General features: G+C 32.1%; 1 protein-coding gene across 1 annotated transcript in view; it reads left to right on the forward strand.

Annotated features, from left to right (window-relative positions):
* LOC139583867 (formin-like) overlaps positions 1-16,746 on the forward strand; it is a 52,657-nt gene that overhangs the window by 28,518 nt on the left and 7,393 nt on the right. The window contains exon 13 of the mRNA XM_071415413.1: positions 681-773. Coding sequence (XP_071271514.1) covers positions 681-773 — 93 coding nt within the window. The remainder of the gene's footprint in view (positions 1-680; positions 774-16,746) is intronic.

Genomic DNA, 16,746 nt, shown 5'->3' on the forward strand with positions numbered 1-16,746 from the left:
ACACACACACACACACACACACACACACACACACACACACACACACACACACACACACACACACACACACACACACACACACACACACACACACACACACATATGCACATAGACTGAGAAGTGTCCAAACACACACACACACATGTGCAAACTGTCTCACACACACACAGGAATAGAGAGAGAGTGAGGTGCATTGTCCTTAGCACTACCAAAGCTGGGGCTGGTTGGGTAATAGAATCATATGGGCACACTTAAAGACAGTAGAGCACGGTTGAATGGGTAAAGAGAGGAGACGGAAGAGAGGAAAAGCTTTTGTTCTGTGTTGGTCAAAGACGGTCCTTAGCTTAACTATAAACAGGGTTTCTGAATGGCTGCTGTGGGGAAACCAGCTTTGTTGCTAACTGTGTGAATGAATGGGGTCTGGTGAGAACAGAGCACTGAGGTTTTAGCTGTGAGGAATCTGAAGTATCACGCACTACAGAGAGAGAGAGAGAGAGAGGTACACAGAATGAGGGAGTCTCCCGAACACTAACACAGAGTAACACCATTCCACTCACCCAGTCACATGAATATGAAAACGTGATGTCACACTTTTCATGTTGGTGGGCCGTTTAGGATCGTCTGCTCATAATGTTGTCTCATTGAAAGAGAACCTGTGTTTTTTCCCCCTGTTTTCCCAGTGTGTGAGGAAGTGGTTCAGAAGGTGTGTTCCAGCTCTTCAGGAGAACACCTCCAGCCATTTAAGGACAAAATGGAGTTGTTTGTTCTGATTGGTGAGTAGCCTAAAGCACTGGGAAATAATGAGGACTACTGTAGTCCCCAGTAGTTGTAGTATAGTAACACAACAACAGTAGTATAGTAACACAACAACAGTAGTTAGTAATATAGTAACACAACAACAGTAGTATAGTAACACAACAACAGTAGTATAGTAACACAACACCAGTAGTATAGTAACAAAACAACAGTAGTATAGTAACACAACACCAGTAGTATAGTAACACAACAACAGTAGTATAGTAACACAACAACAGTAGTTAGTAATATAGTAACACAACAACAGTAGTTAGTAATATAGTAACACAACAACAGTAGTTAGTAATATAGTGACATAACAACAGTAGTTAGTAGTATAGTGACATAACAACAGTAGTTAGTAATATAGTAACACAACAACAGTAGTATAGTAACACAACAACAGTAGTTAGTAATATAGTAACACAACAACAGTAGTTAGTAATATAGTGACATAACAACAGTAGTTAGTAGTATAGTGACATAACAACAGTAGTTAGTAATATAGTAACACAACAACAGTAGTTAGTAATATAGTGACATAACAACAGCAGTTAGTAATATAGTAACACAACAACAGTAGTATAGTAACACAACAACAGTAGTATAGTAACACAACAACAGTAGTATAGTAACACAACAACAGTAGTATAGTAACACAACAACAGTAGTATAGTAACACAACAACAGTAGTATAGTAACACAACAACAGTAGTTAGTAATATAGTAACACAACAACAGTAACACAACAACAGTAGTTAGTAACACAACAACAGTAATATAGTAACACAACAACAGTAGTATAGTAACACAACAACAGTAGTATAGTAACACAACAACAGTAATATAGTAACACAACAACAGTAGTATAGTAACACAACAACAGTAGTATAGTAACACAACAACAGTAGTATAGTAACACAACAACAGTAGTATAGTAACACAACAACAGTAGTTAGTAATATAGTAACACAACAACAGTAGTTAGTAATATAGTAACACAACAACAGTAGTTAGTAATATAGTAACACAACAACAGTAACACAACAACAGTAGTTAGTAACACAACAACAGTAATATAGTAACACAACAACAGTAGTATAGTAACACAACAACAGTAGTATAGTAACACAACAACAGTAATATAGTAACACAACAACAGTAGTATAGTAACACAACAACAGTAGTATAGTAACACAACAACAGTAGTATAGTAACACAACAACAGTAGTTAGTAATATAGTGACATAACAACAGTAGTTAGTAATATAGTAACACAACAACAGTAGTTAGTAATATAGTAACACAACAACAGTAGTTAGTAATATAGTGACATAACAACAGTAGTTAGTAACACAACAACAGTAGTATAGTAACACAACAACAGTAGTATAGTAACACAACAACAGTAGTATAGTAACACAACAACAGTAGTATAGTAACACAACAACAGTAGTTAGTAATATAGTAACACAACAACAGTAGTTAGTAATATAGTAACACAACAACAGTAGTTAGTAATATAGTAACACAACAACAGTAGTTAGTAATATAGTGACATAACAACAGTAGTTAGTAGTATAGTAACACAACAACAGTAGTTAGTAATATAGTAACACAACAACAGTAGTTAGTAGTATAGTAACACAACAACAGTAGTTAGTAATATAGTGACATAACAACAGTAGTTAGTAGTATAGTAACACAACAACAGTAGTTAGTAATATAGTGACATAACAACAGTAGTTAGTAATATAGTGACACAACAACAGTAGTTAGTAATATAGTGACATAACAACAGTAGTTAGTAATATAGTGACATAACAACAGTAGTTAGTAATATAGTAACACAACAACAGTAGTTAGTAATATAGTAACACAACAACAGTAACACAACAACAGTAGTTAGTAGTATAGTAACACAACAACAGTAGTTAGTAATATAGTGACATAACAACAGTAGTTAGTAGTATAGTAACACAACAACAGTAGTTAGTAATATAGTGACATAACAACAGTAGTTAGTAATATAGTAACACAACAACAGTAGTATAGTAACACAACAACAGTAGTTAGTAATATAGTGACACAACAACAGTAGTTAGTAATATAGTAACACCACAACAGTAGTTAGTAATATAGTGACATAACAACAGTAGTTAGTAATATAGTGACATAACAACAGTAGTTAGTAATATAGTAACACAACAACAGTAGTTAGTAATATAGTGACACAACAACAGTAGTTAGTAATATAGTAACACAACAACAGTAGTTAGTAATATAGTAACACAACAACAGTAGTTAGTAATATAGTGACATAACAACAGTAGTTAGTAATATAGTGACATAACAACAGTAGTTAGTAATTTAGTAACACAACAACAGTAGTTAGTAATATAGTGACATAACAACAGTAGTTAGTAATACAACAACAGTAGTTAGTAATATAGTAACACAACAACAGTAGTATAGTAACACAACAACAGTAGTATAGTAACACAACAACAGTAGTATAGTAACACAACAACAGTAGTATAGTAACACAACAACAGTAGTATAGTAACACAACAACAGTAGTATAGTAACACAACAACAGTAGTTAGTAACATAGTAACACAACAACAGTAGTTAGTAATATAGTAACACAACAACAGTAGTTAGTAATATAGTAACACAACAACAGTAGTTAGTAATATAGTGACATAACAACAGTAGTTAGTAGTATAGTAACACAACAACAGTAGTTAGTAATATAGTAACACAACAACAGTAGTTAGTAATATAGTAACACAACAACAGTAGTTAGTAATATAGTGACAAAACAACAGTAGTTAGTAATATAGTGACACAACAACAGTAGTTAGTAATATAGTAACACAACAACAGTAGTTAGTAATATAGTAACACAACAACAGTAGTTAGTAGTATAGTAACATAACAACAGTAGTTAGTAATATAGTAACACAACAACAGTAACACAACAACAGTAGTTAGTAATATAGTAACACAACAACAGTAACACAACAACAGTAGTTAGTAACACAACAACAGTAATATAGTAACACAACAACAGTAGTATAGTAACACAACAACAGTAGTATAGTAACACAACAACAGTAATATAGTAACACAACAACAGTAGTATAGTAACACAACAACAGTAGTATAGTAACACAACAACAGTAGTATAGTAACACAACAACAGTAGTTAGTAATATAGTGACATAACAACAGTAGTTAGTAATATAGTAACACAACAACAGTAGTTAGTAATATAGTAACACAACAACAGTAGTTAGTAATATAGTGACATAACAACAGTAGTTAGTAACACAACAACAGTAGTATAGTAACACAACAACAGTAGTATAGTAACACAACAACAGTAGTATAGTAACACAACAACAGTAGTTAGTAATACAACAACAGTAGTTAGTAATATAGTAACACAACAACAGTAGTATAGTAACACAACAACAGTAGTATAGTAACACAACAACAGTAGTATAGTAACACAACAACAGTAGTATAGTAACACAACAACAGTAGTATAGTAACACAACAACAGTAGTATAGTAACACAACAACAGTAGTTAGTAATATAGTAACACAACAACAGTAGTTAGTAATATAGTAACACAACAACAGTAGTTAGTAATATAGTAACACAACAACAGTAGTTAGTAATATAGTGACATAACAACAGTAGTTAGTAGTATAGTAACACAACAACAGTAGTTAGTAATATAGTAACACAACAACAGTAGTTAGTAATATAGTAACACAACAACAGTAGTTAGTAATATAGTAACACAACAACAGTAGTTAGTAATATAGTGACATAACAACAGTAGTTAGTAGTATAGTAACACAACAACAGTAGTTAGTAATATAGTAACATAACAACAGTAGTTAGTAGTATAGTAACACAACAACAGTAGTTAGTAATATAGTGACATAACAACAGTAGTTAGTAATATAGTGACACAACAACAGTAGTTAGTAATATAGTGACATAACAACAGTAGTTAGTAATATAGTGACATAACAACAGTAGTTAGTAATATAGTAACACAACAACAGTAGTTAGTAATATAGTAACACAACAACAGTAACACAACAACAGTAGTTAGTAGTATAGTAACACAACAACAGTAGTTAGTAATATAGTGACATAACAACAGTAGTTAGTAGTATAGTAACACAACAACAGTAGTTAGTAATATAGTGACATAACAACAGTAGTTAGTAATATAGTAACACAACAACAGTAGTATAGTAACACAACAACAGTAGTTAGTAATATAGTGACACAACAACAGTAGTTAGTAATATAGTAACACAACAACAGTAGTTAGTAGTATAGTGACATAACAACAGTAGTTAGTAATATAGTGACATAACAACAGTAGTTAGTAATATAGTGACACAACAACAGTAGTTAGTAATATAGTAACACAACAACAGTAGTTAGTAATATAGTGACATAACAACAGTAGTTAGTAATATAGTGACATAACAACAGTAGTTAGTAATTTAGTAACACAACAACAGTAGTTAGTAGTATAGTAACACAACAACAGTAGTTAGTAATATAGTGACATAACAACAGTAGTTAGTAATATAGTAACACAACAACAGTAGTTAGTAATATAGTAACACAACAACAGTAGTTAGTAATATAGTGACATAACAACAGTAGTTAGTAATATAGTGACAAAACAACAGTAGTTAGTAATATAGTAACACAACAACAGTAGTTAGTAATATAGTAACACAACAACAGTAGTTAGTAGTATAATGACACAACAACAGTAGTTAGTAATATAGTAACACAACAACAGTAGTTAGTAATATAGTGACAAAACAACAGTAGTTAGTAATATAGTGACACAACAACAGTAGTTAGTAATATAGTAACACAACAACAGTAGTTAGTAATATAGTAACACAACAACAGTAGTTAGTAGTATAGTGACATAACAACAGTAGTTAGTAATATAGTAACACAACAACAGTAGTTAGTAATATAGTAACACAACAACAGTAGTTAGTAATATAGTAACACAACAACAGTAGTTAGTAATATAGTGACATAACAACAGTAGTTAGTAGAATAATGACACAACAACAGTAGTTAGTAATATAGTGACACAACAACAGTAGTTAGTAGTATAGTAACACAACAACAGTAGTTAGTAATATAGTAACACAACAACAGTAGTTAGTAGTATAGTGACACAACAACAGTAGTTAGTAATATAGTAACACAACAACAGTAGTTAGTAGTATAGTAACACAACAACAGTAGTTAGTATTATTGAGTAGTAGTTAGTAATATAGTAACACAACAACAGTAGTTAGTAATATAGTAACACAACAACAGTAGTTAGTAATATAGTGACACAACAACAGTAGTTAGTAGTATAGTGACACAACAACAGTAGTTAGTAATATAGTGACACAACAACAGTAGTTAGTAATATAGTAACACAACAACAGTAGTTAGTAATATAGTAACACAACAACAGTAGTTAGTAATATAGTGACACAACAACAGTAGTTAGTAATATAGTAACACAACAACAGTAGTTAGTAGTATAGTGACACAACAACAGTAGTTAGTAGTATAGTGACACAACAACAGTAGTTAGTAATATAGTGACACAACAACAGTAGTTAGTAGTATAGTGACAGAACAACAGTAGTTAGTAATATAGTAACACAACAACAGTAGTTAGTAATATAGTAACACAACAACAGTAGTTAGTAATATAGTGACACAACAACAGTAGTTAGTAGTATAGTAACACAACAACAGTAGTTAGTAATATAGTAACACAACAACAGTAGTTAGTAATATAGTAACACAACAACAGTAGTTAGTAATATAGTGACACAACAACAGTAGTTAGTAATATAGTAACACAACAACAGTAGTTAGTAATATAGTGACACAACAACAGTAGTTAGTAGTATAGTGACACAACAACAGTAGTTAGTAATATAGTAACACAACAACAGTAGTTAGTAATATAGTAACACAACAACAGTAGTTAGTAATATAGTGACACAACAACAGTAGTTAGTAATATAGTAACACAACAACAGTAGTTAGTAATATAGTGACACAACAACAGTAGTTAGTAATATAGTGACACAACAACAGTAGTTAGTAATATAGTGACACAACAACAGTAGTTAGTAGTATAGTAACACAACAACAGTAGTTAGTAGTATAGTGACACAACAACAGTAGTTAGTAATATAGTGACACAACAACAGTAGTTAGTAATATAGTGACACAACAACAGTAGTTAGTAGTAGTTAGTAGTATAGTAACACAGCAACAGTAGTTAGTAGTAGTTAGTAGTATAGTAACACAACAACAGTAGTTAGTAGTAGTTAGTAATATAGTAACACAACAACAGTAGTTAGTAATATAGTAACACAACAACAGTAGTTAGTAGTAGTTAGTAGTAGTTAGTAATATAGTAACACAACAACAGTAGTTAGTAATATAGTAACACAACAACAGTAGTTAGTAATATAGTAACACAACAACAGTAGTTAGTAATATAGTAACACAACAACAGTAGTTAGTAATATAGTGACACAACAACAGTAGTTAGTAATATAGTGACACAACAACAGTAGTTAGTAGTATAGTAACACAACAACAGTAGTTAGTAGTATAGTGACACAACAACAGTAGTTAGTAATATAGTGACATAACAACAGTAGTTAGTAGTAGTTAGTAGTATAGTAACACAGCAACAGTAGTTAGTAGTAGTTAGTAGTATAGTAACACAACAACAGTAGTTAGTAGTAGTTAGTAGTAGTTAGTAATATAGTAACACAACAACAGTAGTTAGTAATATAGTAACACAACAACAGTAACACAACAACAGTAGTTAGTAGTAGTTAGTAGTAGTTAGTAATATAGTAACACAACAACAGTAGTTAGTAATATAGTAACACAACAACAGTAGTTAGTAATATAGTAACACAACAACAGTAGTTAGTAATATAGTAACACAACAACAGTAGTTAGTAATATAGTGACACAACAACAGTAGTTAGTAATATAGTGACACAACAACAGTAGTTAGTAGTAGTTAGTAGTATAGTAACACAGCAACAGTAGTTAGTAGTAGTTAGTAGTATAGTAACACAACAACAGTAGTTAGTAGTAGTTAGTAGTAGTTAGTAATATAGTAACACAACAACAGTAGTTAGTAATATAGTAACACAACAACAGTAACACAACAACAGTAGTTAGTAGTAGTTAGTAGTAGTTAGTAATATAGTAACACAACAACAGTAGTTAGTAGTATAGTAACACAACAACAGTAGTTAGTAATATAGTAACACAACAACAGTAGTTAGTAATATTATGACATAACAACAGTAGTTAGTAATATAGTAACACAACAACAGTAGTTAGTAGTATAGTAACACAACAACAGTAGTTAGTAATATAGTAACACAACAACAGTAGTTAGTAATATAGTAACACAACAACAGTAGTTAGTAGTATAGTAACACAACAACAGTAGTTAGTAATATAGTAACACAACAACAGTAGTTAGTAATATAGTAACACAACAACAGTAGTTAGTAGTATAGTAACACAACAACAGTAGTTAGTAATATAGTAACACAACAACAGTAGTTAGTAATATAGTAACACAACAACAGTAGTTAGTAATATAGTAACACAACAACAGTAGTTAGTAGTATAGTGACACAACAACAGTAGTTAGTAGTATAGTAACACAACAACAGTAGTTAGTAAAATAGTAACACAACAACAGTAGTTAGTAGTATAGTAACACAACAACAGTAGTTAGTAATATAGTGACACAACAACAGTAGTTAGTAGTATAGTGACAACAACAGTAGTTAGTAATATAGTGACACAACAACAGTAGTTAGTAATATAGTAACACAACAACAGTAGTTAGTAGTATAGTGACACAACAACAGTAGTTAGTAATATAGTAACACAACAACAGTAGTTAGTAATATAGTGACACAACAACAGTAGTTAGTAGTATAGTGACACAACAACAGTAGTTAGTAGTATAGTGACACAACAACAGTAGTTAGTAGTAGTTAGTAATATAGTAACACAGCAACAGTAGTTAGTAGTAGTTAGTAGTAGTTAGTAGTATAGTAACACAACAACAGTAGTTAGTAGTATAGTGACATAACAACAGTAGTTAGTAATATAGTAACACAACAACAGTAGTTAGTAATATAGTAACACAACAACAGTAGTTAGTAATATAGTAACACAACAACAGTAGTTAGTAATATAGTGACATAACAACAGTAGTTAGTAGAATAATGACACAACAACAGTAGTTAGTAATATAGTGACACAACAACAGTAGTTAGTAGTATAGTAACACAACAACAGTAGTTAGTAATATAGTAACACAACAACAGTAGTTAGTAGTATAGTGACACAACAACAGTAGTTAGTAATATAGTAACACAACAACAGTAGTTAGTAGTATAGTAACACAACAACAGTAGTTAGTATTATTGAGTAGTAGTTAGTAATATAGTAACACAACAACAGTAGTTAGTAATATAGTAACACAACAACAGTAGTTAGTAATATAGTGACACAACAACAGTAGTTAGTAGTATAGTGACACAACAACAGTAGTTAGTAATATAGTGACACAACAACAGTAGTTAGTAATATAGTAACACAACAACAGTAGTTAGTAATATAGTAACACAACAACAGTAGTTAGTAATATAGTGACACAACAACAGTAGTTAGTAATATAGTAACACAACAACAGTAGTTAGTAGTATAGTGACACAACAACAGTAGTTAGTAGTATAGTGACACAACAACAGTAGTTAGTAGTAGTTAGTAGTATAGTAACACAACAACAGTAGTTAGTAGTAGTTAGTAATATAGTGACACAACAACAGTAGTTAGTAATATAGTGACACAACAACAGTAGTTAGTAGTATAGTGACAGAACAACAGTAGTTAGTAATATAGTAACACAACAACAGTAGTTAGTAATATAGTAACACAACAACAGTAGTTAGTAATATAGTGACACAACAACAGTAGTTAGTAGTATAGTAACACAACAACAGTAGTTAGTAATATAGTAACACAACAACAGTAGTTAGTAATATAGTAACACAACAACAGTAGTTAGTAATATAGTGACACAACAACAGTAGTTAGTAATATAGTAACACAACAACAGTAGTTAGTAATATAGTGACACAACAACAGTAGTTAGTAGTATAGTGACACAACAACAGTAGTTAGTAATATAGTGACACAACAACAGTAGTTAGTAATATAGTGACACAACAACAGTAGTTAGTAGTATAGTAACACAACAACAGTAGTTAGTAGTATAGTGACACAACAACAGTAGTTAGTAATATAGTGACACAACAACAGTAGTTAGTAGTAGTTAGTAGTAGTTAGTAATATAGTAACACAACAACAGTAGTTAGTAATATAGTAACACAGCAACAGTAGTTAGTAGTAGTTAGTAGTATAGTAACACAACAACAGTAGTTAGTAGTAGTTAGTAGTAGTTAGTAATATAGTAACACAACAACAGTAGTTAGTAATATAGTAACACAACAACAGTAGTTAGTAGTAGTTAGTAGTAGTTAGTAATATAGTAACACAACAACAGTAGTTAGTAATATAGTAACACAACAACAGTAGTTAGTAATATAGTAACACAACAACAGTAGTTAGTAATATAGTAACACAACAACAGTAGTTAGTAATATAGTGACACAACAACAGTAGTTAGTAATATAGTGACACAACAACAGTAGTTAGTAGTATAGCAACACAACAACAGTAGTTAGTAGTATAGTGACACAACAACAGTAGTTAGTAATATAGTGACATAACAACAGTAGTTAGTAGTAGTTAGTAGTATAGTAACACAGCAACAGTAGTTAGTAGTAGTTAGTAGTATAGTAACACAACAACAGTAGTTAGTAGTAGTTAGTAGTAGTTAGTAATATAGTAACACAACAACAGTAGTTAGTAATATAGTAACACAACAACAGTAACACAACAACAGTAGTTAGTAGTAGTTAGTAGTAGTTAGTAATATAGTAACACAACAACAGTAGTTAGTAATATAGTAACACAACAACAGTAGTTAGTAATATAGTAACACAACAACAGTAGTTAGTAATATAGTAACACAACAACAGTAGTTAGTAATATAGTGACACAACAACAGTAGTTAGTAATATAGTGACACAACAACAGTAGTTAGTAGTAGTTAGTAGTATAGTAACACAGCAACAGTAGTTAGTAGTAGTTAGTAGTATAGTAACACAACAACAGTAGTTAGTAGTAGTTAGTAGTAGTTAGTAATATAGTAACACAACAACAGTAGTTAGTAATATAGTAACACAACAACAGTAACACAACAACAGTAGTTAGTAGTAGTTAGTAGTAGTTAGTAATATAGTAACACAACAACAGTAGTTAGTAGTATAGTAACACAACAACAGTAGTTAGTAATATAGTAACACAACAACAGTAGTTAGTAATATTATGACATAACAACAGTAGTTAGTAATATAGTAACACAACAACAGTAGTTAGTAGTATAGTAACACAACAGCAGTAGTTAGTAGTATAGTAACACAACAACAGTAGTTAGTAATATAGTAACACAACAACAGTAGTTAGTAATATAGTAACACAACAACAGTAGTTAGTAATATAGTAACACAACAACAGTAGTTAGTAGTATAGTGACACAACAACAGTAGTTAGTAGTATAGTAACACAACAACAGTAGTTAGTAAAATAGTAACACAACAACAGTAGTTAGTAGTATAGTAACACAACAACAGTAGTTAGTAATATAGTAACACAACAACATTAGTTAGTAATATAGTAACACAACAACAGTAACACAACAACAGTAGTTAGTAGTATAGTAACACAACAACAGTAGTTAGTAATATAGTAACACAACAACAGTAGTTAGTAATATAGTAACACAACAACAGTAGTTAGTAATATAGTAACACAACAACAGTAACACAACAACAGTAGTTAGTAGTATAGCAACACAACAACAGTAGTTAGTAATATAGTAACACAACAACAGTAGTTAGTAGTATAGTAACACAACAACAGTAGTTAGTAATATAGTAACACAACAACAGTAGTTAGTAATATAGTGACACAACAACAGTAGTTAGTAGTAGTTAGTAGTAGTTAGTAATATAGTAACACAACAACAGTAGTTAGTAATATAGTAACACAGCAACAGTAGTTAGTAGTAGTTAGTAGTATAGTAACACAACAACAGTAGTTAGTAGTAGTTAGTAGTAGTTAGTAATATAGTAACACAACAACAGTAGTTAGTAATATAGTAACACAACAACAGTAGTTAGTAGTAGTTAGTAGTAGTTAGTAATATAGTAACACAACAACAGTAGTTAGTAATATAGTAACACAACAACAGTAGTTAGTAATATAGTAACACAACAACAGTAGTTAGTAATATAGTAACACAACAACAGTAGTTAGTAATATAGTGACACAACAACAGTAGTTAGTAATATAGTGACACAACAACAGTAGTTAGTAGTATAGCAACACAACAACAGTAGTTAGTAGTATAGTGACACAACAACAGTAGTTAGTAATATAGTGACATAACAACAGTAGTTAGTAGTAGTTAGTAGTATAGTAACACAGCAACAGTAGTTAGTAGTAGTTAGTAGTATAGTAACACAACAACAGTAGTTAGTAGTAGTTAGTAGTAGTTAGTAATATAGTAACACAACAACAGTAGTTAGTAATATAGTAACACAACAACAGTAACACAACAACAGTAGTTAGTAGTAGTTAGTAGTAGTTAGTAATATAGTAACACAACAACAGTAGTTAGTAATATAGTAACACAACAACAGTAGTTAGTAATATAGTAACACAACAACAGTAGTTAGTAATATAGTAACACAACAACAGTAGTTAGTAATATAGTGACACAACAACAGTAGTTAGTAATATAGTGACACAACAACAGTAGTTAGTAGTAGTTAGTAGTATAGTAACACAGCAACAGTAGTTAGTAGTAGTTAGTAGTATAGTAACACAACAACAGTAGTTAGTAGTAGTTAGTAGTAGTTAGTAATATAGTAACACAACAACAGTAGTTAGTAATATAGTAACACAACAACAGTAACACAACAACAGTAGTTAGTAGTAGTTAGTAGTAGTTAGTAATATAGTAACACAACAACAGTAGTTAGTAGTATAGTAACACAACAACAGTAGTTAGTAATATAGTAACACAACAACAGTAGTTAGTAATATTATGACATAACAACAGTAGTTAGTAATATAGTAACACAACAACAGTAGTTAGTAGTATAGTAACACAACAACAGTAGTTAGTAGTATAGTAACACAACAACAGTAGTTAGTAATATAGTAACACAACAACAGTAGTTAGTAATATAGTAACACAACAACAGTAGTTAGTAATATAGTAACACAACAACAGTAGTTAGTAGTATAGTGACACAACAACAGTAGTTAGTAGTATAGTAACACAACAACAGTAGTTAGTAAAATAGTAACACAACAACAGTAGTTAGTAGTATAGTAACACAACAACAGTAGTTAGTAATATAGTAACACAACAACATTAGTTAGTAATATAGTAACACAACAACAGTAACACAACAACAGTAGTTAGTAGTATAGTAACACAACAACAGTAGTTAGTAATATAGTAACACAACAACAGTAGTTAGTAATATAGTAACACAACAACAGTAGTTAGTAATATAGTAACACAACAACAGTAACACAACAACAGTAGTTAGTAGTATAGCAACACAACAACAGTAGTTAGTAATATAGTAACACAACAACAGTAGTTAGTAGTATAGTAACACAACAACAGTAGTTAGTAATATAGTAACACAACAACAGTAGTTAGTAATATAGTAACGCAACAACAGTAGTTAGTAATATAGTAACACAACAACAGTAGTTAGTAATATAGTAACACAACAACAGTAACACAACAACAGTAGTTAGTAGTATAGTAACACAACAACAGTAGTTAGTAATATAGTAACACAACAACAGTAGTTAGTAATATAGTAACACAACAACAGTAGTTAGTAATATAGTAACACAACAACAGTAACACAACAACAGTAGTTAGTAGTATAGCAACACAACAACAGTAGTTAGTAATATAGTAACACAACAACAGTAGTTAGTAGTATAGTAACACAACAACAGTAGTTAGTAATATAGTAACACAACAACAGTAGTTAGTAATATAGTAACACAACAACAGTAGTTAGTAATATAGTAACACAACAACAGTAACACAACAACAGTAGTTAGTAGTATAGCAACACAACAACAGTAGTTAGTAATATAGTAACACAACAACAGTAGTTAGTAGTATAGTAACACAACAACAGTAGTTAGTAATATAGTAACACAACAACAGTAGTTAGTAATATAGTAACACAACAACAGTAGTTAGTAATATAGTGACATAACATCAGTAACACAACAACAGTAGTTAGTAGTATAGCAACACAACAACAGTAGTTAGTAATATAGTAACACAACAACAGTAGTTAGTAGTATAGTAACACAACAACAGTAGTTAGTAATATAGTAACACAACAACAGTAGTTAGTAATATAGTAACACCGCCAACCAATTTCCCACAATAGTTTGATCAGTCATCTTCTGAAGTACTTAAACTTCCATTGGTGTTTTTTCTAAACAGTTTCCCTTCATGTACAAGGTGCTACTAAAAAGCCAACATCTCAACAAGGGGTTGGAACCGAAATGATATTCCAGTCCTATTGAACAGATCCATTATTGTTTTGCTTCTGTTCCGCTGTTACGACCAGCAAAATAAAGTTCTGAACCTGTTCAAACAACAACTAATCGTAAGGGTTTCTATCGTTCCTTTCTGTTCTTTTTTAAACCTCTGAAATATAACATTAAATCACTTCACCAATCAGTGTGGATAGAGCAGCTTGCTGTGGAGCGGGGAAGCGATTTTAATCTGTATAGGAAAGTCGTTTAAAGCAAATTGCATTTTGTCATAACAGCATGGTTTAATCATAATGAAAGACAAAAACACACTGTGCTGCCAGTCACAGTGTAGGCTGTGAGATGCAACTGAAATGTTGATGGAGAGAGTGGGAGAGGATGGAGGAAGCTTGCCTTGAAGCTTTCAACGTCTTGTTGTGACATGCGTCATCTGAATTGGGCCCACTGAATTATACCCACAGAGTACCGGCTTCTATGGAGGAACTTTAAATGTCTTTGAACTTCTGAGTTGGTTTAACGTTGGACCAGAGCCAACAAGCTTGTGTGTGCAGAGCAGCAAGAGAATTTAAAAAAAACTTCTTCCCTTTTTGCAGTTAATAAAATGTAATAATTATAATGTCCTTAACTAGCATTGAAAAAGTAAATCCATTCTTCTCTAATTAAACATCGCTCCCTAATTTCTGAATTACACTTGTAACGTCATCAGTAGATTACAGTAACCAATGTAACGTCATCAGTAGATTACAGTAACCAATGTAACGTCATCAGTAGATTACAGTAACCTATGTAACGTCATCAGTAGAATACAGTAACCTATGTAACGTCATCAGTAGATTACAGTAACCTATGTAACGTCATCAGTAGATTACAGTAACCTATGTAACGTCATCAGTAGATTACAGTAACCAATGTAACGTCATCAGTAGAATACAGTAACCTATGTAACGTCATCAGTAGATTACAGTAACCTATGTAACGTCATCAGTAGATTACAGTAACCTATGTAACGTCATCAGTAGAATACAGTAACCTATGTAACGTCATCAGTAGATTACAGTAACCTATGTAACGTCATCAGTAGATTACAGTAACCAATGTAACGTCATCAGTAGAATACAGTAACCAATGTAACGTCATCAGTAGAATACAGTAACCTATGTAACGTCATCAGTAGAATACAGTAACCAATGTAACGTCATCAGTAGAATACAGTAACCTATGTAACGTCATCAGTAGAATACAGTAACCAATGTAACGTCATCAGTAGAATACAGTAACCTATGTAACGTCATCAGTAGATTACAGTAACCTATGTAACGTCATCAATAGATTACAGTAACCTATGTAACGTCATCAATAGATTACAGTAACCAATGTAACTTCATCAGTAGAATACAGTAACCTATGTAACGTCATCAGTAGAATACAGTAGCCTATGCTTCAGAGGGGGAGGGGCTACAGTAGCCTATGCTTCAGAGGGGGAGGGGCTACAGTAACCTATGCTTCAGAGGGGGAGGGGCTACAGTAGCCTATGCTTCAGAGGGGAGGAGCTACAGTAGCCTATGCTTCAGAGGGGGAGGGGCTACAGTAGCCTATGCTTCAGATGGGGAGGGGCTACAGTAGCATATGCTTCAGAGGGGGAGGAGCTACAGTAACCAATGCTTCAGAGGGGAGGAGCTACAGTAGCCTATGCTTCAGAGGGGGAGGGGCTACAGTAACCTATGCTTTAGAGGGGAGGGGCTACAGTAACCTATGCTTTAGAGGGGAGGGGCTACAGTAACCTATGCTTTAGAGGGGAGGGGCTACAGTAACCTATGCTTCCGAGGGGGAGGGGCTACAGTAACCTATGCTTTAGAGGGGAGGGGCTACAGTAACCTATGCTTTAGAGGGGAGGGGCTACAGTAACCTATGCTTTAGAGGGGAGGGGCTACAGTAACCTATGCTTCCGAGGGGGAGGGGCTACAGTAACCTATGCTTTAGAGGGGAGGGGCTACAGTAACCTATGCTTTAGAGGGGAGGGGCTACAGTAACCTATGCTTTAGAGGGGAGGGGCTACAGTAACCTATGCTTTAGAGAGGAGGGGC

The sequence above is a fragment of the Salvelinus alpinus genome, chromosome 8 (assembly GCF_045679555.1).
Source record: "Salvelinus alpinus chromosome 8, SLU_Salpinus.1, whole genome shotgun sequence".
Taxonomy (NCBI): domain Eukaryota; kingdom Metazoa; phylum Chordata; class Actinopteri; order Salmoniformes; family Salmonidae; genus Salvelinus; species Salvelinus alpinus.